We start from the raw sequence: 27,516 nt of genomic DNA, 5'->3' as shown, positions 1-27,516 counted from the left end.
TGGTGCGATGTGACAAATTTCCATGGACGTTTAAAGGCCTAAATGCGGGTAGGTTTAGAGAAGTAGGATGTCAGCGAGCGACACCTGAATCAAAGTGTGGATGGGGAGTTTTGTAGGTTCTTGTAGAGCAAGAGAGAAGTTCTCTGGCAGGCTTTTCTGTGCTGTTTTGGAGCAACATGATTGAATACATTAGTTCATTTTTTTGTTTTGTTTTGTTTTTTTTAAATTCGATGTGCTGTCTAGGATAGGTGTGGAGATTTTCTGGTTTAAGCCAGCAGGCAGCTCAGCACCACCCAGCCACTTGCTAACTCTCCCCAGTTGGGCTGGGGGAGAGAATTGCACGCGTGAAAGTGCAAGAACTCATGAGTTGGAACAAAGACAGCTGACAGCTTACTAAGTAAAGGAAATCCATGCATCCAAGTACTTCATCCAGTATTTCCCACAGACAGGCGGCTGTACACCCACTTCCAGGAAAGCAAGGCTCATCACACGTAACGGCTTCTTGGGAAGGCAAACACCATCACTCGCACATTAACATCTCCTTCCTCTATCTCTATCACAGCTTTTACTGCCAAGCATGATGCCGTAAGAAGAGCTCACACAAGCCTCAACGCTTATCAAAAGCACTATTTATTTACACAATGTCTTACAGGCAAGCCTGCAAGACATCCAGTCTGGTGGTTCTGCCCAAGTTAGTGCTGGGCGCGCCGGCTCTGCCGCGCGTAGGGAACTGTCCGGGCACTCTTGCGATGGTCTTGCCGGACTCTGACGACAGACCCCAGAGATTTGCCGGGGGATCTCCATGCTTGTGTCGGTGGTAAATCCACATCCATTGGTTCTTCCGCATCTTGTGGAGGATCCACCTCCATGGGCTCCTGCTCATCTTGAGGTGGGTCCACCTCCATGGGCTCCTCCCTGTTGGCTGGCAGACGGACGTGCCTTTGTCCCTGGTTCTTGGCAGGATGATTGTAGGGCCAGGGTCTCACGCCGTTCTTTGTCCAGGCGACACGCTGGGGCCCTGTGTTGCTTGCAGCTGCCTGCCGAGCCGCGCTCTGCGTTCTGCTGGTCATGTGGACGCTGGCCATCGCCGTCTTGCCATAGTAGCCGTTTGTCATCCTGGTCTGGTTTGCTGGATGCTGGGGCCTCGCACTGCTCCCTGATGGCTTCACAGCCGCGCTCTGCACTCTGCCGTTGCCGGGAACGCTGGCCATCACTCTTGTGAGCAAGCCGATCTTCCCCTCCCGCTGCACTTGGTCTTCTTCTGATGCAGCCTCCTCCTTGGGTCTGACAACACCACCAGACTCTTCAGTGCCTCACACAATGATGGGCACCCACCCGTCGTCTCGCTCTGGCTCCTCTTGCTTCCGCTCCGCCTTGGCGCTCGAAAGCCTCGCAGCCTCGCAAGTGGTGGGCCGCCTGTGGGGCTCCTGTATTTATAGGGCCCAGCAGGAAAGGCGCGGTGGCGGTGGCTACTGTGACAGAAGCAGGCCACTGTGATGGCCATTGTGACGGGGGCCCACACCTGTAGCCGAGCATGGCCGTGTTGCCATGGCTAGGAGCTTCAGCCTGAGGGGCTCCCATCCCCAGGCCCTAAGGACCTCAGGGGCCCTCCAAGAGACTCCCTCTGTTGCGCTGGCACTGCAGCCCAGAGGAGGGCAAAGTTGCAAGCGAAGTTGAAAGGCAAAAAACTGTCCCCTTCCAGCTTCTGCTGCACCCCCAGCTTCCTCGCTGACAGGTCAGTCCAGAAGCTGAAAAGCCCTTGGCTCTGTGTAGGCACTGCTCTGCCACAACTAAATCATCGAGGTGTGATCAGCAATAATGTCACCCCAAATCCAAAACACAGCATTTTGTGTTCCTCAAGTGCAGAAAATTAACTCTATCCCAGCAAAAGACATGAAGAGCATTTTGCAAACTGGGGACAACAATTTCACTTGTTCACAAATGCTCACTAATAAACATTTTTCAGGCTGATAGTTCAGCTGTCACCATTGAAGCATAGAATCATAGAATCATTGATGTTGGAATCGACCTCCAAGATCGTCTGGTCCAACCGTGCACCTACCATCAATATCACCGACTACAACATGTCACTAAGTATCACGGCCAACCTTTCCTTAAACACCCGCATGGATGGTGACTTTCCAAACTAAACCTCCCCTGGGACAACTTGGCACTTTCACCATACTACCACTGTCACCCACTAAACCATGTCCCGAAGTACCAGGTCCCACCTTTCCTTGAACACCCCCAGGGACGGTGACTCCACCACCTCCCTGGGCAATCCGTCCTGATGCCTGACTGCTCTTTCTGAAGTGTTTCCTCATTTCCAACCTGAACCTCCCCTGGCACAACAACACAAAACCAAAAGGTTTGTTTTCTCCTTCTGGGGCCGTAGAATCACAGACTCACAGCGTGGCTGAGGTTGGAAGGGACCTTTGGAGATAATCTGGTCCACTCCCCTACCAGGTAGGGTCACCCAGAGCACGTTGCACAGGATGGCATCGAGGCAGGTTTTGAACATCTGACGAGAAGGAGACTCCACAGCCTCTCTGGGCAAAATAGTCCAGTGCTTTGCCACCCTCACAGAAACGAAGGGTTCCTGATGCTCAGCTGGAACCTTCTGTGCCTCAGTTTGTGCCCCTTCCCTCTTGTCCTGTTGCTGGACACCACTGAAAAAAAGTCTGGCCCCATCTAGTAGTTAACAAAGCATCTGTCTTACTCTGCAACGCACCTTGCTCAGGGAGAGGTTGAAATCCCCTTGGGGCACCTGGCCAGCTTGGCCGTGAGAGAAGTTTTCTCTGGGTTGAATGAAGTTGGCTTGTCTTATCTGGGCCCCGTCACTGGCTGTCAGTGCTGCTGGGGAAAAAGGTGAGGGGATGAGCACCCCATGGTCCCCCTCGAGCAAGGTCCTGGCGGCAGAAAGCCCCAGCCATGAGGCTGCCCCCAGTGCTCGGCCCATACGGATGCATACCAAATGCCCAAACACTGACTTTGATGTTCCAAGTCCAATATTGCAGGTGTTGCCAAACCCCTCTGAAGCAAGCAGTCAAGTGATTCCAAGAGAAGCTTTGGGACTGGGAAGCGACGACAGTAAGAAATCCAGTCAAATGTTTAATTGAGCATATTCACATTCCAAGTCACCCTGAATCCCCGTTGCTACTGTTCGGTTTAGCGTGTTCACACCTCCCCAAATGTTGTGAGATGCTTGTGCTGACTTTGGAAAAATGGCAGAAGTGACGGAAGATACCTAAATATGCTCGAGTGATTGTGAAAGAATATATGGAAAATATCCTGAGAATCAAAATGAGCTGGATCAGGTAGGAAAAGTTGTAGAAAATAGCTTTTATTGATAGTATCATCTCTGAAGATTCTTACTACCCAAAAGGTAAAGAAGCATTTGAGTTAGAAAAGATAGTATGTTTTTTTTCAATAATCAGCTTTTACCCACTGACCCTCGGTGTACGTAAAGGAAAATACACAGGCTGAAAGAGAGAATTGTGTCCTGCTGTGGTGCGATGTGACAAATTTCCATGGACGTTTAAAGGCCTAAATGCGGGTAGGTTTAGAGAAGTAGGATGTCAGCGAGCGACACCTGAATCAAAGTGTGGATGGGGAGTTTTGTAGGTTCTTGTAGAGCAAGAGAGAAGTTCTCTGGCAGGCTTTTCTGTGCTGTTTTGGAGCAACATGATTGAATACATTAGTTCATTTTTTTGTTTTGTTTTGTTTTTTTTAAATTCGATGTGCTGTCTAGGATAGGTGTGGAGATTTTCTGGTTTAAGCCAGCAGGCAGCTCAGCACCACCCAGCCACTTGCTAACTCTCCCCAGTTGGGCTGGGGGAGAGAATTGCACGCGTGAAAGTGCAAGAACTCATGAGTTGGAACAAAGACAGCTGACAGCTTACTAAGTAAAGGAAATCCATGCATCCAAGTACTTCATCCAGTATTTCCCACAGACAGGCGGCTGTACACCCACTTCCAGGAAAGCAAGGCTCATCACACGTAACGGCTTCTTGGGAAGGCAAACACCATCACTCGCACATTAACATCTCCTTCCTCTATCTCTATCACAGCTTTTACTGCCAAGCATGATGCCGTAAGAAGAGCTCACACAAGCCTCAACGCTTATCAAAAGCACTATTTATTTACACAATGTCTTACAGGCAAGCCTGCAAGACATCCAGTCTGGTGGTTCTGCCCAAGTTAGTGCTGGGCGCGCCGGCTCTGCCGCGCGTAGGGAACTGTCCGGGCACTCTTGCGATGGTCTTGCCGGACTCTGACGACAGACCCCAGAGATTTGCCGGGGGATCTCCATGCTTGTGTCGGTGGTAAATCCACATCCATTGGTTCTTCCGCATCTTGTGGAGGATCCACCTCCATGGGCTCCTGCTCATCTTGAGGTGGGTCCACCTCCATGGGCTCCTCCCTGTTGGCTGGCAGACGGACGTGCCTTTGTCCCTGGTTCTTGGCAGGATGATTGTAGGGCCAGGGTCTCACGCCGTTCTTTGTCCAGGCGACACGCTGGGGCCCTGTGTTGCTTGCAGCTGCCTGCCGAGCCGCGCTCTGCGTTCTGCTGGTCATGTGGACGCTGGCCATCGCCGTCTTGCCATAGTAGCCGTTTGTCATCCTGGTCTGGTTTGCTGGATGCTGGGGCCTCGCACTGCTCCCTGATGGCTTCACAGCCGCGCTCTGCACTCTGCCGTTGCCGGGAACGCTGGCCATCACTCTTGTGAGCAAGCCGATCTTCCCCTCCCGCTGCACTTGGTCTTCTTCTGATGCAGCCTCCTCCTTGGGTCTGACAACACCACCAGACTCTTCAGTGCCTCACACAATGATGGGCACCCACCCGTCGTCTCGCTCTGGCTCCTCTTGCTTCCGCTCCGCCTTGGCGCTCGAAAGCCTCGCAGCCTCGCAAGTGGTGGGCCGCCTGTGGGGCTCCTGTATTTATAGGGCCCAGCAGGAAAGGCGCGGTGGCGGTGGCTACTGTGACAGAAGCAGGCCACTGTGATGGCCATTGTGACGGGGGCCCACACCTGTAGCCGAGCATGGCCGTGTTGCCATGGCTAGGAGCTTCAGCCTGAGGGGCTCCCATCCCCAGGCCCTAAGGACCTCAGGGGCCCTCCAAGAGACTCCCTCTGTTGCGCTGGCACTGCAGCCCAGAGGAGGGCAAAGTTGCAAGCGAAGTTGAAAGGCAAAAAAATGTCCCCTTCCAGCTTCTGCTGCACCCCCAGCTTCCTCGCTGACAGGTCAGTACAGAAGCTGAAAAGCCCTTGGCTCTGTGTAGGCACTGCTCTGCCACAACTAAATCATCGAGGTGTGATCAGCAATAATGTCACCCCAAATCCAAAACACAGCATTTTGTGTTCCTCAAGTGCAGAAAATTAACTCTATCCCAGCAAAAGACATGAAGAGCATTTTGCAAACTGGGGACAACAATTTCACTTGTTCACAAATGCTCACTAATAAACATTTTTCAGGCTGATAGTTCAGCTGTCACCATTGAAGCATAGAATCATAGAATCATTGATGTTGGAATCGACCTCCAAGATCGTCTGGTCCAACCGTGCACCTACCATCAATATCACTGACTACAACATGTCACTAAGTATCACGGCCAACCTTTCCTTAAACACCCGCATGGATGGTGACTTTCCAAACTAAACCTCCCCTGGGACAACTTGGCACTTTCACCATACTACCACTGTCACCCACTAAACCATGTCCCGAAGTACCAGGTCCCACCTTTCCTTGAACACCCCCAGGGACGGTGACTCCACCACCTCCCTGGGCAATCCGTCCTGATGCCTGACTGCTCTTTCTGAAGTGTTTCCTCATTTCCAACCTGAACCTCCCCTGGCACAACAACACAAAACCAAAAGGTTTGTTTTCTCCTTCTGGGGCCGTAGAATCACAGACTCACAGCGTGGCTGAGGTTGGAAGGGACCTTTGGAGATAATCTGGTCCACTCCCCTACCAGGTAGGGTCACCCAGAGCACGTTGCACAGGATGGCATTGAGGCAGGTTTTGAACATCTGACGAGAAGGAGACTCCACAGCCTCTCTGGGCAAAATAGTCCAGTGCTTTGCCACCCTCACAGAAACGAAGGGTTCCTGATGCTCAGCTGGAACCTTCTGTGCCTCAGTTTGTGCCCCTTCCCTCTTGTCCTGTTGCTGGACACCACTGAAAAAAAGTCTGGCCCCATCTAGTAGTTAACAAAGCATCTGTCTTACTCTGCAACGCACCTTGCTCAGGGAGAGGTTGAAATCCCCTTGGGGCACCTGGCCAGCTTGGCCGTGAGAGAAGTTTTCTCTGGGTTGAATGAAGTTGGCTTGTCTTATCTGGGCCCCGTCACTGGCTGTCAGTGCTGCTGGGGAAAAAGGTGAGGGGATGAGCACCCCATGGTCCCCCTCGAGCAAGGTCCTGGCGGCAGAAAGCCCCAGCCATGAGGCTGCCCCCAGTGCTCGGCCCATACGGATGCATACCAAATGCCCAAACACTGACTTTGATGTTCCAAGTCCAATATTGCAGGTGTTGCCAAACCCCTCTGAAGCAAGCAGTCAAGTGATTCCAAGAGAAGCTTTGGGACTGGGAAGCGACGACAGTAAGAAATCCAGTCAAATGTTTAATTGAGCATATTCACATTCCAAGTCACCCTGAATCCCCGTTGCTACTGTTCGGTTTAGCGTGTTCACACCTCCCCAAATGTTGTGAGATGCTTGTGCTGACTTTGGAAAAATGGCAGAAGTGACGGAAGATACCTAAATATGCTAGAGTGATTGTGAAAGAATATATGGAAAATATCCTGAGAATCAAAATGAGCTGGATCAGGTAGGAAAAGTTGTAGAAAATAGCTTTTATTGATAGTATCATCTCTGAAGATTCTTACTACCCAAAAGGTAAAGAAGCATTTGAGTTAGAAAAGATAGTATGTTTTTTTTCAATAATCAGCTTTTACCCACTGACCCTCGGTGTACGTAAAGGAAAATACACAGGCTGAAAGAGAGAATTGTGTCCTGCTGTGGTGCGATGTGACAAATTTCCATGGACGTTTAAAGGCCTAAATGCGGGTAGGTTTAGAGAAGTAGGATGTCAGCGAGCGACACCTGAATCAAAGTGTGGATGGGGAGTTTTGTAGGTTCTTGTAGAGCAAGAGAGAAGTTCTCTGGCAGGCTTTTCTGTGCTGTTTTGGAGCAACATGATTGAATACATTAGTTCATTTTTTTGTTTTGTTTTGTTTTTTTTAAATTCGATGTGCTGTCTAGGATAGGTGTGGAGATTTTCTGGTTTAAGCCAGCAGGCAGCTCAGCACCACCCAGCCACTTGCTAACTCTCCCCAGTTGGGCTGGGGGAGAGAATTGCACGCGTGAAAGTGCAAGAACTCATGAGTTGGAACAAAGACAGCTGACAGCTTACTAAGTAAAGGAAATCCATGCATCCAAGTACTTCATCCAGTATTTCCCACAGACAGGCGGCTGTACACCCACTTCCAGGAAAGCAAGGCTCATCACACGTAACGGCTTCTTGGGAAGGCAAACACCATCACTCGCACATTAACATCTCCTTCCTCTATCTCTATCACAGCTTTTACTGCCAAGCATGATGCCGTAAGAAGAGCTCACACAAGCCTCAACGCTTATCAAAAGCACTATTTATTTACACAATGTCTTACAGGCAAGCCTGCAAGACATCCAGTCTGGTGGTTCTGCCCAAGTTAGTGTTGGGCGCGCCGGCTCTGCCGCGCATAGGGAACTGTCCGGGCACTCTTGCGATGGTCTTGCCGGACTCTGACGACAGACCCCAGAGATTTGCCGGGGGATCTCCATGCTTGTGTCGGTGGTAAATCCACATCCATTGGTTCTTCCGCATCTTGTGGAGGATCCACCTCCATGGGCTCCTGCTCATCTTGAGGTGGGTCCACCTCCATGGGCTCCTCCCTGTTGGCTGGCAGACGGACGTGCCTTTGTCCCTGGTTCTTGGCAGGATGATTGTAGGGCCAGGGTCTCACGCCGTTCTTTGTCCAGGCGACACGCTGGGGCCCTGTGTTGCTTGCAGCTGCCTGCCGAGCCGCGCTCTGCGTTCTGCTGGTCATGTGGACGCTGGCCATCGCCGTCTTGCCATAGTAGCCGTTTGTCATCCTGGTCTGGTTTGCTGGATGCTGGGGCCTCGCACTGCTCCCTGATGGCTTCACAGCCGCGCTCTGCATTCTGCCGTTGCCGGGAACGCTGGCCATCACTCTTGTGAGCAAGCCGATCTTCCCCTCCCGCTGCACTTGGTCTTCTTCTGATGCAGCCTCCTCCTTGGGTCTGACAACACCACCAGACTCTTCAGTGCCTCACACAATGATGGGCACCCACCCGTCGTCTCGCTCTGGCTCCTCTTGCTTCCGCTCCGCCTTGGCGCTCGAAAGCCTCGCAGCCTCGCAAGTGGTGGGCCGCCTGTGGGGCTCCTGTATTTATAGGGCCCAGCAGGAAAGGCGCGGTGGCGGTGGCTACTGTGACAGAAGCAGGCCACTGTGATGGCCATTGTGACGGGGGCCCACACCTGTAGCCGAGCATGGCCGTGTTGCCATGGCTAGGAGCTTCAGCCTGAGGGGCTCCCATCCCCAGGCCCTAAGGACCTCAGGGGCCCTCCAAGAGACTCCCTCTGTTGCGCTGGCACTGCAGCCCAGAGGAGGGCAAAGTTGCAAGCGAAGTTGAAAGGCAAAAAAATGTCCCCTTCCAGCTTCTGCTGCACCCCCAGCTTCCTCGCTGACAGGTCAGTCCAGAAGCTGAAAAGCCCTTGGCTCTGTGTAGGCACTGCTCTGCCACAACTAAATCATCGAGGTGTGATCAGCAATAATGTCACCCCAAATCCAAAACACAGCATTTTGTGTTCCTCAAGTGCAGAAAATTAACTCTATCCCAGCAAAAGACATGAAGAGCATTTTGCAAACTGGGGACAACAATTTCACTTGTTCACAAATGCTCACTAATAAACATTTTTCAGGCTGATAGTTCAGCTGTCACCATTGAAGCATAGAATCATAGAATCATTGATGTTGGAATCGACCTCCAAGATCGTCTGGTCCAACCGTGCACCTACCATCAATATCACCGACTACAACATGTCACTAAGTATCACGGCCAACCTTTCCTTAAACACCCGCATGGATGGTGACTTTCCAAACTAAACCTCCCCTGGGACAACTTGGCACTTTCACCATACTACCACTGTCACCCACTAAACCATGTCCCGAAGTACCAGGTCCCACCTTTCCTTGAACACCCCCAGGGACGGTGACTCCACCACCTCCCTGGGCAATCCGTCCTGATGCCTGACTGCTCTTTCTGAAGTGTTTCCTCATTTCCAACCTGAACCTCCCCTGGCACAACAACACAAAACCAAAAGGTTTGTTTTCTCCTTCTGGGGCCGTAGAATCACAGACTCACAGCGTGGCTGAGGTTGGAAGGGACCTTTGGAGATAATCTGGTCCACTCCCCTACCAGGTAGGGTCACCCAGAGCACGTTGCACAGGATGGCATCGAGGCAGGTTTTGAACATCTGACGAGAAGGAGACTCCACAGCCTCTCTGGGCAAAATAGTCCAGTGCTTTGCCACCCTCACAGAAACGAAGGGTTCCTGATGCTCAGCTGGAACCTTCTGTGCCTCAGTTTGTGCCCCTTCCCTCTTGTCCTGTTGCTGGACACCACTGAAAAAAAGTCTGGCCCCATCTAGTAGTTAACAAAGCATCTGTCTTACTCTGCAACGCACCTTGCTCAGGGAGAGGTTGAAATCCCCTTGGGGCACCTGGCCAGCTTGGCCGTGAGAGAAGTTTTCTCTGGGTTGAATGAAGTTGGCTTGTCTTATCTGGGCCCCGTCACTGGCTGTCAGTGCTGCTGGGGAAAAAGGTGAGGGGATGAGCACCCCATGGTCCCCCTCGAGCAAGGTCCTGGCGGCAGAAAGCCCCAGCCATGAGGCTGCCCCCAGTGCTCGGCCCATACGGATGCATACCAAATGCCCAAACACTGACTTTGATGTTCCAAGTCCAATATTGCAGGTGTTGCCAAACCCCTCTGAAGCAAGCAGTCAAGTGATTCCAAGAGAAGCTTTGGGACTGGGAAGCGACGACAGTAAGAAATCCAGTCAAATGTTTAATTGAGCATATTCACATTCCAAGTCACCCTGAATCCCCGTTGCTACTGTTCGGTTTAGCGTGTTCACACCTCCCCAAATGTTGTGAGATGCTTGTGCTGACTTTGGAAAAATGGCAGAAGTGACGGAAGATACCTAAATATGCTAGAGTGATTGTGAAAGAATATATGGAAAATATCCTGAGAATCAAAATGAGCTGGATCAGGTAGGAAAAGTTGTAGAAAATAGCTTTTATTGATAGTATCATCTCTGAAGATTCTTACTACCCAAAAGGTAAAGAAGCATTTGAGTTAGAAAAGATAGTATGTTTTTTTTCAATAATCAGCTTTTACCCACTGACCCTCGGTGTACGTAAAGGAAAATACACAGGCTGAAAGAGAGAATTGTGTCCTGCTGTGGTGCGATGTGACAAATTTCCATGGACGTTTAAAGGCCTAAATGCGGGTAGGTTTAGAGAAGTAGGATGTCAGCGAGCGACACCTGAATCAAAGTGTGGATGGGGAGTTTTGTAGGTTCTTGTAGAGCAAGAGAGAAGTTCTCTGGCAGGCTTTTCTGTGCTGTTTTGGAGCAACATGATTGAATACATTAGTTCATTTTTTTGTTTTGTTTTGTTTTTTTTAAATTCGATGTGCTGTCTAGGATAGGTGTGGAGATTTTCTGGTTTAAGCCAGCAGGCAGCTCAGCACCACCCAGCCACTTGCTAACTCTCCCCAGTTGGGCTGGGGGAGAGAATTGCACGCGTGAAAGTGCAAGAACTCATGAGTTGGAACAAAGACAGCTGACAGCTTACTAAGTAAAGGAAATCCATGCATCCAAGTACTTCATCCAGTATTTCCCACAGACAGGCGGCTGTACACCCACTTCCAGGAAAGCAAGGCTCATCACACGTAATGGCTTCTTGGGAAGGCAAACACCATCACTCGCACATTAACATCTCCTTCCTCTATCTCTATCACAGCTTTTACTGCCAAGCATGATGCCGTAAGAAGAGCTCACACAAGCCTCAACGCTTATCAAAAGCACTATTTATTTACACAATGTCTTACAGGCAAGCCTGCAAGACATCCAGTCTGGTGGTTCTGCCCAAGTTAGTGCTGGGCGCGCCGGCTCTGCCGCGCATAGGGAACTGTCCGGGCACTCTTGCGATGGTCTTGCCGGACTCTGACGACAGACCCCAGAGATTTGCCGGGGGATCTCCATGCTTGTGTCGGTGGTAAATCCACATCCATTGGTTCTTCCGCATCTTGTGGAGGATCCACCTCCATGGGCTCCTGCTCATCTTGAGGTGGGTCCACCTCCATGGGCTCCTCCCTGTTGGCTGGCAGACGGACGTGCCTTTGTCCCTGGTTCTTGGCAGGATGATTGTAGGGCCAGGGTCTCACGCCGTTCTTTGTCCAGGCGACACGCTGGGGCCCTGTGTTGCTTGCAGCTGCCTGCCGAGCCGCGCTCTGCGTTCTGCTGGTCATGTGGACGCTGGCCATCGCCGTCTTGCCATAGTAGCCGTTTGTCATCCTGGTCTGGTTTGCTGGATGCTGGGGCCTCGCACTGCTCCCTGATGGCTTCACAGCCGCGCTCTGCATTCTGCCGTTGCCGGGAACGCTGGCCATCACTCTTGTGAGCAAGCCGATCTTCCCCTCCCGCTGCACTTGGTCTTCTTCTGATGCAGCCTCCTCCTTGGGTCTGACAACACCACCAGACTCTTCAGTGCCTCACACAATGATGGGCACCCACCCGTCGTCTCGCTCTGGCTCCTCTTGCTTCCGCTCCGCCTTGGCGTTCGAAAGCCTCGCAGCCTCGCAAGTGGTGGGCCGCCTGTGGGGCTCCTGTATTTATAGGGCCCAGCAGGAAAGGCGCGGTGGCGGTGGCTACTGTGACAGAAGCAGGCCACTGTGATGGCCATTGTGACGGGGGCCCACACCTGTAGCCGAGCATGGCCGTGTTGCCATGGCTAGGAGCTTCAGCCTGAGGGGCTCCCATCCCCAGGCCCTAAGGACCTCAGGGGCCCTCCAAGAGACTCCCTCTGTTGCGCTGGCACTGCAGCCCAGAGGAGGGCAAAGTTGCAAGCGAAGTTGAAAGGCAAAAAAATGTCCCCTTCCAGCTTCTGCTGCACCCCCAGCTTCCTCGCTGACAGGTCAGTCCAGAAGCTGAAAAGCCCTTGGCTCTGTGTAGGCACTGCTCTGCCACAACTAAATCATCGAGGTGTGATCAGCAATAATGTCACCCCAAATCCAAAACACAGCATTTTGTGTTCCTCAAGTGCAGAAAATTAACTCTATCCCAGCAAAAGACATGAAGAGCATTTTGCAAACTGGGGACAACAATTTCACTTGTTCACAAATGCTCACTAATAAACATTTTTCAGGCTGATAGTTCAGCTGTCACCATTGAAGCATAGAATCATAGAATCATTGATGTTGGAATCGACCTCCAAGATCGTCTGGTCCAACCGTGCACCTACCATCAATATCACCGACTACAACATGTCACTAAGTATCACGGCCAACCTTTCCTTAAACACCCGCATGGATGGTGACTTTCCAAACTAAACCTCCCCTGGGACAACTTGGCACTTTCACCATACTACCACTGTCACCCACTAAACCATGTCCCGAAGTACCAGGTCCCACCTTTCCTTGAACACCCCCAGGGACGGTGACTCCACCACCTCCCTGGGCAATCCGTCCTGATGCCTGACTGCTCTTTCTGAAGTGTTTCCTCATTTCCAACCTGAACCTCCCCTGGCACAACAACACAAAACCAAAAGGTTTGTTTTCTCCTTCTGGGGCCGTAGAATCACAGACTCACAGCGTGGCTGAGGTTGGAAGGGACCTTTGGAGATAATCTGGTCCACTCCCCTACCAGGTAGGGTCACCCAGAGCACGTTGCACAGGATGGCATCGAGGCAGGTTTTGAACATCTGACGAGAAGGAGACTCCACAGCCTCTCTGGGCAAAATAGTCCAGTGCTTTGCCACCCTCACAGAAACGAAGGGTTCCTGATGCTCAGCTGGAACCTTCTGTGCCTCAGTTTGTGCCCCTTCCCTCTTGTCCTGTTGCTGGACACCACTGAAAAAAAGTCTGGCCCCATCTAGTAGTTAACAAAGCATCTGTCTTACTCTGCAACGCACCTTGCTCAGGGAGAGGTTGAAATCCCCTTGGGGCACCTGGCCAGCTTGGCCGTGAGAGAAGTTTTCTCTGGGTTGAATGAAGTTGGCTTGTCTTATCTGGGCCCCGTCACTGGCTGTCAGTGCTGCTGGGGAAAAAGGTGAGGGGATGAGCACCCCATGGTCCCCCTCGAGCAAGGTCCTGGCGGCAGAAAGCCCCAGCCATGAGGCTGCCCCCAGTGCTCGGCCCATACGGATGCATACCAAATGCCCAAACACTGACTTTGATGTTCCAAGTCCAATATTGCAGGTGTTGCCAAACCCCTCTGAAGCAAGCAGTCAAGTGATTCCAAGAGAAGCTTTGGGACTGGGAAGCGACGACAGTAAGAAATCCAGTCAAATGTTTAATTGAGCATATTCACATTCCAAGTCACCCTGAATCCCCGTTGCTACTGTTCGGTTTAGTGTGTTCACACCTCCCCAAATGTTGTGAGATGCTTGTGCTGACTTTGGAAAAATGGCAGAAGTGACGGAAGATACCTAAATATGCTCGAGTGATTGTGAAAGAATATATGGAAAATATCCTGAGAATCAAAATGAGCTGGATCAGGTAGGAAAAGTTGTAGAAAATAGCTTTTATTGATAGTATCATCTCTGAAGATTCTTACTACCCAAAAGGTAAAGAAGCATTTGAGTTAGAAAAGATAGTATGTTTTTTTTCAATAATCAGCTTTTACCCACTGACCCTCGGTGTACGTAAAGGAAAATACACAGGCTGAAAGAGAGAATTGTGTCCTGCTGTGGTGCGATGTGACAAATTTCCATGGACGTTTAAAGGCCTAAATGCGGGTAGGTTTAGAGAAGTAGGATGTCAGCGAGCGACACCTGAATCAAAGTGTGGATGGGGAGTTTTGTAGGTTCTTGTAGAGCAAGAGAGAAGTTCTCTGGCAGGCTTTTCTGTGCTGTTTTGGAGCAACATGATTGAATACATTAGTTCATTTTTTTGTTTTGTTTTGTTTTTTTTTAAATTCGATGTGCTGTCTAGGATAGGTGTGGAGATTTTCTGGTTTAAGCCAGCAGGCAGCTCAGCACCACCCAGCCACTTGCTAACTCTCCCCAGTTGGGCTGGGGGAGAGAATTGCACGCGTGAAAGTGCAAGAACTCATGAGTTGGAACAAAGACAGCTGACAGCTTACTAAGTAAAGGAAATCCATGCATCCAAGTACTTCATCCAGTATTTCCCACAGACAGGCGGCTGTACACCCACTTCCAGGAAAGCAAGGCTCATCACACGTAACGGCTTCTTGGGAAGGCAAACACCATCACTCGCACATTAACATCTCCTTCCTCTATCTCTATCACAGCTTTTACTGCCAAGCATGATGCCGTAAGAAGAGCTCACACAAGCCTCAACGCTTATCAAAAGCACTATTTATTTACACAATGTCTTACAGGCAAGCCTGCAAGACATCCAGTCTGGTGGTTCTGCCCAAGTTAGTGCTGGGCGCGCCGGCTCTGCCGCGCGTAGGGAACTGTCCGGGCACTCTTGCGATGGTCTTGCCGGACTCTGACGACAGACCCCAGAGATTTGCCGGGGGATCTCCATGCTTGTGTCGGTGGTAAGTCCACATCCATTGGTTCTTCCGCATCTTGTGGAGGATCCACCTCCATGGGCTCCTGCTCATCTTGAGGTGGGTCCACCTCCATGGGCTCCTCCCTGTTGGCTGGCAGACGGACGTGCCTTTGTCCCTGGTTCTTGGCAGGATGATTGTAGGGCCAGGGTCTCACGCCGTTCTTTGTCCAGGCGACACGCTGGGGCCCTGTGTTGCTTGCAGCTGCCTGCCGAGCCGCGCTCTGCGTTCTGCTGGTCATGTGGACGCTGGCCATCGCCGTCTTGCCATAGTAGCCGTTTGTCATCCTGGTCTGGTTTGCTGGATGCTGGGGCCTCGCACTGCTCCCTGATGGCTTCACAGCCGCGCTCTGCATTCTGCCGTTGCCGGGAACGCTGGCCATCACTCTTGTGAGCAAGCCGATCTTCCCCTCCCGCTGCACTTGGTCTTCTTCTGATGCAGCCTCCTCCTTGGGTCTGACAACACCACCAGACTCTTCAGTGCCTCACACAATGATGGGCACCCACCCGTCGTCTCGCTCTGGCTCCTCTTGCTTCCGCTCCGCCTTGGCGCTCGAAAGCCTCGCAGCCTCGCAAGTGGTGGGCCGCCTGTGGGGCTCCTGTATTTATAGGGCCCAGCAGGAAAGGCGCGGTGGCGGTGGCTACTGTGACAGAAGCAGGCCACTGTGATGGCCATTGTGACGGGGGCCCACACCTGTAGCCGAGCATGGCCGTGTTGCCATGGCTAGGAGCTTCAGCCTGAGGGGCTCCCATCCCCAGGCCCTAAGGACCTCAGGGGCCCTCCAAGAGACTCCCTCTGTTGCGCTGGCACTGCAGCCCAGAGGAGGGCAAAGTTGCAAGCGAAGTTGAAAGGCAAAAAAATGTCCCCTTCCAGCTTCTGCTGCACCCCCAGCTTCCTCGCTGACAGGTCAGTCCAGAAGCTGAAAAGCCCTTGGCTCTGTGTAGGCACTGCTCTGCCACAACTAAATCATCGAGGTGTGATCAGCAATAATGTCACCCCAAATCCAAAACACAGCATTTTGTGTTCCTCAAGTGCAGAAAATTAACTCTATCCCAGCAAAAGACATGAAGAGCATTTTGCAAACTGGGGACAACAATTTCACTTGTTCACAAATGCTCACTAATAAACATTTTTCAGGCTGATAGTTCAGCTGTCACCATTGAAGCATAGAATCATAGAATCATTGATGTTGGAATCGACCTCCAAGATCGTCTGGTCCAACCGTGCACCTACCATCAATATCACCAACTACAACATGTCACTAAGTATCACGGCCAACCTTTCCTTAAACACCCGCATGGATGGTGACTTTCCAAACTAAACCTCCCCTGGGACAACTTGGCACTTTCACCATACTACCACTGTCACCCACTAAACCATGTCCCGAAGTACCAGGTCCCACCTTTCCTTGAACACCCCCAGGGACGGTGACTCCACCACCTCCCTGGGCAATCCGTCCTGATGCCTGACTGCTCTTTCTGAGAAGAAATGTTTCCTCATTTCCAACCTGAACCTCCCCTGGCACAACTAGAGCCCATTCCCTCTAGTCCTATCACTGGTTACCTGTGAGAAGAGGCTGCCCCCCCGCTCCCCATACCTTCCCTTCAGTTAGCTGTAGAGAGCAATAAGGTCTGCCCTGAGACTTTCAGCACTTTGCACAAAAATTCACAAGTTTCTAATGACCTCAAGAACTAATACTTAAGGCACCACGGAAATCTGTCAGAAAATACATTACAAGAGAGTTAAACTGCAGTCCTTCAGACTGTCAATTACATCTGTATGGGTATATGCATGTGTGTATACACACACACACAGGCACACACACTTGCATACGGTTATTTTAAGGTCAAGTGCTACCCTTCTACAAATATTACTTTCTTTGCTCCATCAGCTTTTCTTTGTTGAAAAGAGCACTGGTAAATCCGAAGAATAATACTGGAGTACAGTCCAGCAAGAGATCATGGCAATGACTATATTAACCCTTCAGAGTGAATTACAACAATCGAGTAACGTTGCTGTTAAAGCAAAATGCTTCTTATGTGCTTTATCATTTTGCCAGGAACAGCCCACCATAAGAAACCAAACAGAAATTCCATGTTTGTACTTGCCAAATGAATCTTTCATTTAAAATCTGAAACAAAGACACTACTTTTGCCAAACATTGCTAAGCTTCGCTGAAGCCTTGCGTGAAAAACCAAGAGCTCTGACTATTTGGAATTCGTATTTGATGTAAAACTTGGTCTGGTTCCCACTTAGTGCAAATAAGCGACTGCACACTACCTTGAAGCTCTTTAAATTAAAAAATGATACTGACACAGAACTGCGCCAAATTAACTCAGCTCTGATGAAATGATTATAAAAACATGGTGTTACGAACCGTCTTGGCACTTAAAGACATAATGAAGTCTCCATAACTTTCTGAAAGCTGTTAAAATAAAAATAAAGACTAGCTTTGAAGTCAACATTTTATTTCTGCAACAATATAATGCCGAAGAATTTAAAATACTAAATACAATAAGATATAAAATCAAACAGATGCTTATTTTGAAAAAATAGATTTCTAATGGTAATTTCATTTAATGTCAGACTAAAAGAGACATTGGGTATGACCATTTGGACAATAGTGTTTGGTCTATAGTTTTATGTTAAGTTGTATTTTTCTTCACTAAAAAAATTTCTGATTTATCTAAAACATACAAAAGTTACCTTATTCTCTCTCATGGTTCATTCTGAGATAAACCGAAATCATGCTTGAGTCGTGCCTTTAGCAATGTTGCTAACTATTAATGACAGTGAAGCTGACAAGTAAAATGAAGCTTACATCATGCAGCATTTCATTTTCCAGTATTAAGTACACCACCTCAAATACTCGAGCATACGGGATGAATACTCTGCAGCTTGTGGAAGATTTTTCCTCCGTTCTTCCCTAATGAGAACCTGTATTCTGAGAGTATACAAAGATCTACCAAGTGTGCCTTCATCCGATGAATGGCCACAGCTCTACCAGAAGTAGCTATTTAATGTGCTAACAGATGATTCCCAAATTCCTCTCTGTATCATATACATTAGGGAGCAGGGAAGTCAAATTCTTCAAGGAGAGTTATGTTTTGAAACTGTCAGACAGACAACCTGAAAACTAAATTCACTCCTGGTGCACTTCCAATGATCTAGATTTGAACTGAATTCTTTCTTTAAAACTAGGCAGGCAATGCATCTCCAACAGAAAGCCTGGTTATCTCTTTGTAATAACCAAAATGTTGAGAGAGTAACGCTGACCTGTCAGGAATTAAATTAAAAGCCAGGAAACATGAGGATAACATCAGTTACCTATGCAACTTTTATGACTAGATTATGATAAAGTTTTCAAATGCACCATCACAGTTTTACTATCCCGGTCTCCCGCAGAACCACAGTTCATTCACAGATACAGTGTTTATGTGCCTCTCTTTTCCGTTTCCTCTTCAACCCACTGCAATTAAATTTACTAGATGGATAAATATTTACAACATCTCCATCAAAACAGCTGACAAGCTGGAAGACATATCTTACCGGCGGGTTCTCTGAAAGCACTGCACGCTAGGTACTCAGAAATACACAGTAGACTTCAAAGAACCTACATGGAAAACATCCAAAATGGGAAATGTTTTGATGGGAGGTGTGAGAGATGTGGCATGGATGGGAAGAAAAAGGCTTAGCACTCGCAGTTAAGTGTGTCTGAATGCTTAGATTCATGTAAGAAATATGTAAATTGATAGAAATACAAATACTTCTCCAAAGGTGAGCCAAAAGAAAAGCAACCAGAGAGGACTCTTGAAAAGCTGCCTGATTTCCTCTAAGCAAACAGTCCACCTACTTGGCAGCCTCACAGGGAAAACCAATTTGCATCATCACAATTCTTAAACAGCCTTTCCCTGGGAATGCCTTCAAGAGACAATGTTTTTCCCAATCAGTTGACTACAAGATGATCAGACCTGTTTGGGAACTGGAATTCCTTTCCTTTCCAAATGTTTCAAAATTCAAAAGCTTTGTTTTGACCCAGAAAAAATAAACAACCTCAACTACAAAATTATCCGTGAAATGAAATCACCCTTTATCAGCTATTCCTGTGCTCAGAAAAATCATCATCCTGGCATTTACTAAATTCTGAATGCTTTACCTTAAAACTTAATAAAAAAAATAATAAAATAAAATGCGTATTTTGGAAAACTGCAATTCTGCAGTCCTAGAATTCTGAAATATTATTCTCCCTATAAGAAATGTTTATTTAAAACAAAATAAAAATTGCTAAACTAACAGCTTGAAACCCTTGCAGCTATTTCACAGACTTGCACCTACCCGTTGCACCGAATAACATATGGAAGGTTGTCATCCTCCATATGGATCCATTAGTAAAGGAGGACAGGTGTTTTTCTTATTGATTTTATTTATATTTACTGATCAAGACAGAATGTGTCATCCTGAATTCCATCTTAGTATCGCATTTGCAATATGCTCTGGTTTTTACCTCCTTTTCCTTTTCCTGGCTTCTTCTCTCCAACAATGATTTCCTTTTGGCCCTGCATCTTTTCCAAGGTGATCTCCCTAGCCCATAAAACCAATCTGAATTCTAAGCTTTTTATCCAGTTCACTTACATATCATTCACACTACTAATCTATCATATCAGCTCCTTCTCTACAGGCCCCAAACAATCCTGCTGTTTCCAGGTCTCCTCCAAAATGAACAAACACTCCTTTGAGCATGAACACACCTGCCCTTCCTTAAACTTAAACCCATCAGTCACAACTAACACCCTCCAGCTCCACAAAGAATCCTCGGAGCTAATCCATAAATAAGTAATTCTAACCTAAATCTAAATTCTAACATCTTCAGAGCTCTACCACTACATTTTGGTTCCTCATCAGATCTGTCCTATGTTTTTTGCATCCTTTTCTCATGTTTTGGTGAGGCTTCAAACTAGTCTATTTGTCAACAATATGTCTGTAGATGGAAATCAGCCCAACATGGAGCCACCACCCCAGTTTACAGTTTCCTAGCTTCTTTCTTATTCCTCCCCCCTCTGCCCCTCTTCCACTCTTCCCAGTGCAAAACTATGCCATAGTCCAAATGAGCAGTCTGAGTTTCCATGCAAGAGTTCCAGTGTTCTTCTCTCTTCTGTCAGGTTCCAACCACTAAGCCTGCTGTTACTTTGCATCTGGTTCTGCCTTTTGACAGACTGAACAAACAGGAATGAAGAACACAAAGAAAAAAGGCCCTAAGAAGCAATCAGATAATCACACATTACAAGTGAAGTCTGAAATTCTCAGAAACTGTAAGTTATTCCCTATGAGAGAAAGAGAGAGAAATGGAAGTTATATTCAAATCACGGAATGGAAAGCCAGCATTTGCTCACCTGGAATATTTGTTTCAATGAGAAAAGTGCCCGTCTCAGCTCCCGTCCATTGGAATTGTAAAGTTTTTCTGGAAAAGAAAAAAAAGACAACAATAGGAAGTTCAGTATTAACCAAACTGACAACACCAAGAAGAAAACAGTACAGATTTCAAAAGAGTTGATGGCTAGTGCTCCAATGTCCCATTAGGTAGAGTTCTGTCAAATTAAGCAACATTCCTTTTTTTTTTTTTAATACATATTTAGATAGATAGATAGATCTATATATAGATATAGATAGTATTCACTCATTAAAAACAAAGAAAAAACTGGGTTTAGTTGTCCATAACTTCAAATGGCATCTCCCAGGTAAATTCACTATAGCTTCAACTACATCAGCAAGAAACTATGCTGTAAGGAGTTTTCAAAAATGCCTAGAAATAATCAAATTCTTGCATTAAGGCAAACATAGGGTTTATTGAAATACCAGATTAGTATCAAAACATGTAACTCAGAGCAGTCTTTGCTTTTGTTATCAAAACTAGAGCCACTGAATCCCATCCTTGACTGCCTTCCCTCTAGACATTCTTTTCTTGTGTTCTCATCTTTCTATTGTTAATTCCATTCTACAATGGCAATGAACATTAATACCAGAAATAGACGGACAGTCTGTTCTAAGCATAATTCAAAACAGTGTTTTATTCTCATGAAAACTGATCTTGATCTTTTTTTTCTAAATGAAGCAGAAGTCTTCTTTACATCATCCAGTACTGAAATATATCTGCCATCATTTATTCCCCTATTAGTGCATACTCATAGAAATAATTTTAAGTAGACAAAAGGAACTCCTCTGCTATCATACTGTATCCTAACACAGCATCTGTGCCTTTGGAAGAACTCTTGTATCATATGTCTCAAGTTCATTGTTGTGTATTTGGAAGTGTTTTGTAACTCTATGGATGGATGGAGAAGAATATACGGCTCTTCGAGTCTTTCTAGCCTACTACACAGGCATATCTGATAGAGACATTGCATAAAACACTTTATACAATCTTAAGTTTCACCATGTTGAATTTTATTACACAAATGCAATCTGAGGTCAATTACAAACAAAAACCTAATCTTTGTGGCCACCTGCTGTGACATGCTTCTCCTGACCCACAGATCATCCTACAAGGACCTGCTCTGCAATAGGCAGTAGTAGTGGACTCGGCAGGCCATGAGATCAATGTGGGCATGCCTGTGGAGTGGGAATATTCATATGAGAAGAAAAACTTTTAAAATCTGATTTTTCTCTCTTGCTTTCCCACATCTATTTCTCTTTAATTACTAATTTACACTAGAAAATACATTTTCTCACTCGGGAAGTTACAAAAAAAAAACAAACAAACAGCATTCAAGGCTTTAATGCATTTATAACTCAGTAATCCTTTTCAACTTAAATTAAAGAAGGCAGATTTTAATTTTAGAAAAACATTCCTTATTCCCAACAGTCATCTTCAACCAAGAAAAAAAAGTGAAATAAAACTTCAGCAAAGCTTACACTTTTTTTTGGTAAACTTTGAAAGTAATTTTGTTCATCCCTAATTGCCTTTGATTTCAAAGGCAAAATGTGTAGAATTGGCAAAACTATTGTTGTTGTAAGTTGTCTCCTTCCTTGCACTGTTTATAGATTCCTGACAAAACATTGGAGGAATGGATTTCACTTGAAGCCATAAATTTAGAGGCGTACTTTAATTACTCTAGCTTAAAAACACACTGGCATGTGAAACTACACTTCTTGGCAGGATAAAGAGTAATTTTGTCAGAAAAGCTTAAAGAATAATAAAGGCCTTTTAAAGACCTGCTCTGTCAACTTTACATGCCATATAACACAAAATATTCCTCTTTGAAAGATACCTCCATCTGGCATTTGTTATTACTAATTTCCCTCTATTCATAATTCAGCATCATTACAAGCCGAGTCTCTCCAAACAAGGCAGCACATTATCATCTTAATTAAGAGAGGCACCATTTCTTAAAGTGCTGGCAACTTTGTACATAAATATCAACTTTCTAACAAATGCCATCTGTGTTTTTTTTTTTTTGTTGTTGCTGTTGTTTTTTGTTTTAACAGGAACAGTCATCATCCCAGCCTGGGGTAAAGTACTAACGAACCATTGTTATGATCCTATAACACCAGTTGCTTTCATTGGTGCATGCAGATTTTTGGTACATCTCAGGGGAACAATGCCGAACATTTTTTCTCTTGGTCTTTTCACAGAATATAACATCATCCTTGGCAATGCTATCCCTCTTCATACACAGCAAAGACGACAAATTACTGAATGCAGTCCATAACAGGGCCTATCATTAGATCTGAAGGATCAATACCTACTGGCAGCATCACGTTTTGTAACAGTGGTGGCAACACGACAGCAGCGCATAGCCCGGACACTGGAGCTTGTCTGACACATGTTTTGAGGAGCAACAGTGCAGGTAAGTTGTCTCATTTCAGACATTTATTACAAAGGTATAGCTATCTACACAAACGTACACAGTTCCCTCCTCACGTTGAGCTCATCGTGTTGAATCAGCTCAGAAACTCAAGTTTCTCAACATTTCACCCAATATTCTTACTCTAGGACAGTACAACCAACTTCTGATACTGCTGGTGGCCACCAGAAAGATTCACAGAGCGTGACCCAAGGAGGTAAGCGAAACAATTGCCCCTCTGAGCTATGCTCCATGAGAAGATGTTTTGGTTTAGAGAACTCAGGTCCAGGGTCAACCTTGGCACAGGCAGGAAAGCCCGAGTAAGAAAGTCTGTCATGGGCTGCTTTCTACAAGCTTTATTCTGTTTCTGTGTGCTGTATTATCAGAAAACCCTAAGTGTTTTCACCAGATGAAAGCTCCAGGGTACTTGTTAAGAAGCTCCTGGCCCTTCTGGGATCCCCATTTGCCAGCAGTGACCTAACACCACAGGGGCCTCCGGCCTGGTACCAAAAGGCCCGGACTGGAACTAAAGCTATGAAAACACACGGGCAGAATACAGAAGGCAAACATAACCAGTAAGGCCTCTTGCTGTGGTAGAAAAACAAATTAAAACAGAGATGGAAAGGCACATTTGCTTACATGTACAATGTTTTCACGCTGAAGGTGATTCAGAAACCAAAGAAGATAGCAAATGCTTTTTAATGCTGGCTGTTTTACCTTAGCAATTTAGAGCATTGCTCTCTTTTAAAGAGATTGAGAAGTAGCTTTCCACTTTTGAAGTACAGAGGTGATCACAGTTGCTGTTACCAGAACCAAAAAAAGGCCAAGGACAGCCCAGAAGACCTGAGCTGGATAAACATGCTGTATAAATACTTAAAAACTTATGCCAGGCCTGCATTACACAGAAACTGAACCTCTCAACTTCAGGCAGGAAGATGTGCTGCTACGCCTTTCCCTAAAGCATAATGTCCCTCTGGCCCTTTTGTAACAAAAAACACCCACACCACAAAACTTCTTATCTTTATGTCTTTGTGCAGGTCAAGTATGGACTAGGAGAAACTACACTCACACACTTCTAGATTGGAAAAGATAAATTACATCAGGGAGTCTGAGGTATCTGACTGTGTCTACCTAGCTATAAATGACCAAAATTCTGACAGTTATGTCATGATAAACTGTGCTATTGCTTTTATTTCTTGAACAGAAGTAGTCAGAAAGGAAAGAGTGGCATCTGTATCTGTGAAGAAGGTTTAATTGCAGTTATCTAGATGATAGAGGCCTCCTGGTGGTATCTTCTAATGGTAGCTAACACTAGAGGGCACTGCTTATTTCTTTATTTTATGAAAGAAAAGGCACTCTGTCAGCTTCCCACTGATAAAGCAATACTGACTGTGATGCTAAAATTGGCACTTCGTTAACCTTGAAATCCTACTTTTTAGTTGTGGCCTGCATGACATCCTGAGAAAACAAAAAGCATCAGCACTGCCATCCTCAAACATTCAAAATCAGTGCCAACTCTTCTGAAACCACCTGACAGAAAAACAGGTACAAGCTTCATCATCATCTGCCTTTCTGTAACACTCAAGAGTCACGTTTGTTAAATTATCCTTTGCACCATATGGATAAGGTGTATTTTCTTGACAGACAATGACAGTCTTTGCTCACCACCTCTTCCCACAAGCAGGATGCTAAATATAACTGAGCTGGTGATATAAACACATACACAAGAGGCAGCAAGCTGGAAGTACCTCTTTTCTTGCAATAACAGCACTTGGGGAACATGCTTCATGCTCAAAAAGAAAACCATTATTTATTACCCTAGGTTTTTATTTGTTTGCTTTTACTTCTATAAAAATAACTCTCCTAGAGAGGAAAGAAAAACAACACACGGTAGGTGAAAAAGGATTTCTCTAGACGAATTTCGTAAAAACGTGATGCTGGATGTGAGGCAGCAGAGTCTACAATTGGCATCTTTTCAGAAAGCAAGAAAAGCCTTTAAAGGTATTTGTTTTATCAGACCACCAGTAGCTTTCAAAGGTGACTATATGTTTTCAGAAATGACTGTCAGAGGCTCAAGTTTCAGTGAGAATTCAACTCCTTTAACTACACTGAAATGGGATTTTTAAAGAAAATAGTATCTGGCCTTTAAATTATTGGAGAAAGTGGAAGAGAAGTCAGTACTTTCATTGGGGAAATATCTATTTTCAATCTACAATTAAAAATAAAAATATAAACAAGATAACTGGCTGAATATTGCCTGGTTCAGTCTCATGTGTTACACCTGACCTCTGACCGACAGGGTACCATTCTCCTCCCTTCCTCTTCCATCACACCCATTGAATTAGTCCCTGGGATATAGTAATTTATGTAGCATCAGCCTTTTGAGCTATTGGCAAAGGCTCGCGAACATCTGGCTGAGCACAAATGGGAGTTGCTCTGCTTCACTTGCTGCTGCCTGAATGACCTTCACATCTCCCATCTATGCCTCTTTTCTTTAAACGATAATTTCAAGATGAAGCTCCTTTCCTTACAAAAACATGAAAGGAAGATTAACTCTACATTTGATTACATTAGCAGGGTACCTGGTGCAGATCTAATTAAAAGGCATTTCAAACACTTCCTGCCATTCATTGCTGAAGTCCGTGCATGGGACAGAAGTAGCAATATTCTCCGTCTTCCTCTAGCAAACTGGCTAGTGTTTAGAAACTGAAATCTCATTTTGCCTCCCTGAAACAATGAATACAACACTTTCGTTTAAAGTGCTCACTAGAAGGAAGTAATAGTTTATCTCTTTGAGAATTTAAATCAACTGGGTAGTTTTCCACCAGCACTGATGTGGGGTGGGGCAGCAAGAGGCGAAACGAAAAAAGAAAATTGTTTAAAAAAAATAGAAAAACCTCTTTTCTGTAAATGCCAAGTTTATTACTAAGTTACTACAACTTTAAATGGGTGTTACTCTATCTGAATGAATTCACACCAAAAAAATACAGAGAATTGGATAAAAAACCTGAGCAGCAAAGTTAAAAGTTAGGCATCCCATCCTGAAAGCTGGCTTCATGGAACAGCCTGACAGACCTCACCCCATTACTCAAGTGGGCCCATGGCTATGTATAGGACTATGGATCTATAGAATGACTGTATTTAAAAGTAATTAGTGCAGTGTGCCATTCTTTCACTGTACGTCAAACAAATTCAAGCAATACCCTAAGAAAAGACCTGGTCCTATGCCAAGAAGAGTCTCTCTGTTGTTTTGTTTCTGCCCACAAAAGCTAGTAATAAATTTGCTGCCAAGACAATACATTCTCCTTTTACTCTTGGACCCCCTAGAAAATACACTGAGAGAGGATTCATTCATAGGCAGATTGCCCACTAATAAATTAACATAATTGGTGCTTCTGCTGAGATCACTTTGTTTCACACATTACTCTTTTTTTTTTCCCCTGAATCCTGAATCTGATCTTATTTTCTATGTACAAATAGATGGTTATGTATTCATGAGTGCTCAGTGTCACACAATCTCAAACCATATATTCTCCCACTAATCCAGGGACAAACGCCAAGCACTTAGCAAGGAAAAAGGGGTTTTCCACAATAAAGTACGACCTGATGAAAAGCAACAGGCTGAGCACAACTCATGCTAAGCTTGGCAGCAGGACCCCGAGCCCACCTTACTGTCAGCGCTGACCGAGCCCGAGGAATTTCCTTGCTGCCTGGTGAGGAATGCCGCCCAGCCTCACAAAGAGGACAAAACCCATTTCAGCTCGTTTTCATTTGGAGACAGCACAGCTGCTTAGCTAATTAGCTGGGACAGCCCCCCTCCTCAGCATGAGGTCCTCTGCCCCCACCCCAAGAGGGGGATCCTTTGTGGGGAGAGGATCCTGTTGCACATGCATATGAGAAGAGCGCGCTGTCAGCCTGCATCCTTGTTCCTTGTGAAGGGTCCACAGGTGGGGAGTGGGAGGAGAGAGTCACAAAACAGCCTCAGACATCCTGTCCTGCCCCGTATCCTGAAGACAGAGGCTTAAAGAAGTGGGTGACACAAGCCACTTGTGGAAGGAAGGCATCTGTACATACAGGGCAGCCCACGGGCTTGGGAGAACCTCTGGGACCTCTTGGGAGAGCAGTGGGACCTCTGCTGGGAGTGACAGATACCCAGTACCACCAGGATGCCAGAGCAACTCTCCACACTCACACTTCAGAGGTTTCTTGCCTCTTAGATGTGCTTTTCCTGCTGCAAGAAGCCACTGGCAACAAACATCCTTTGCATTTCCACAAGGAGGGAATATAGGATAGACCTCATTTGGGGAGGGAGGCTTTCAGCTAATGTTTTTTGAATGTTTCTCTGAAGCACCAAAAGTACTACTTTCTATCACAAGTGAAAAGCCCCATCAACATGGAACTAGGAAGAACATTTATCACACTGTCCATACTCACTACAACAAACAAACGCCAGTGATTTACTCTAAAAGGAGAAGCTAAAACACATTAATAATTTACACAGTAAAGTGCAAGAGGCAATCTTAGTTTTCATCTGGATCCTGCAGGTTACACGTCTGGAGTCTGGTACTCTCCATAGCTGTATGTTGTGTCATGCTAAGAATAAGGGAATATTAAAAACTGATGGTCTAAAGGCTTCTTTTCACTATTTTGATTTCTAACTTGCTTAGTCAGTTAAGGCCCTGCTTTCTCATAAATAACAAAGAAGGAAATACAAGCTGATGTGGGCTGAGAATGGGGTGAAGCTGGCTGACAGAAGCAGGCTACTGCATTTTCCCTTACTTTTCACTGCTATTTTCCCCACTCAGTTCTGCAG

At 46.5% G+C, this 27,516-nt stretch overlaps 1 protein-coding gene across 10 annotated transcripts in view; it reads right to left on the bottom strand.

Moving 5' to 3' along the window:
- The window catches only part of FHOD3 (formin homology 2 domain containing 3), a 418,783-nt gene that overhangs the window by 212,267 nt on the left and 179,000 nt on the right, over positions 1-27,516 (bottom strand). For all 10 annotated transcript variants that reach the window (XM_068671118.1, XM_068671115.1, XM_068671112.1 and 7 more), the window contains exon 4: positions 20,253-20,320. In XM_068671118.1, the coding sequence (XP_068527219.1) occupies positions 20,253-20,320 (68 nt within the window). The remainder of the gene's footprint in view (positions 1-20,252; positions 20,321-27,516) is intronic.

This window comes from Anas acuta, chromosome 2 (assembly GCF_963932015.1).
Source record: "Anas acuta chromosome 2, bAnaAcu1.1, whole genome shotgun sequence".
NCBI lineage: Eukaryota > Metazoa > Chordata > Aves > Anseriformes > Anatidae > Anas > Anas acuta.
This window is presented reverse-complemented; position numbering and strand designations above follow the sequence as displayed.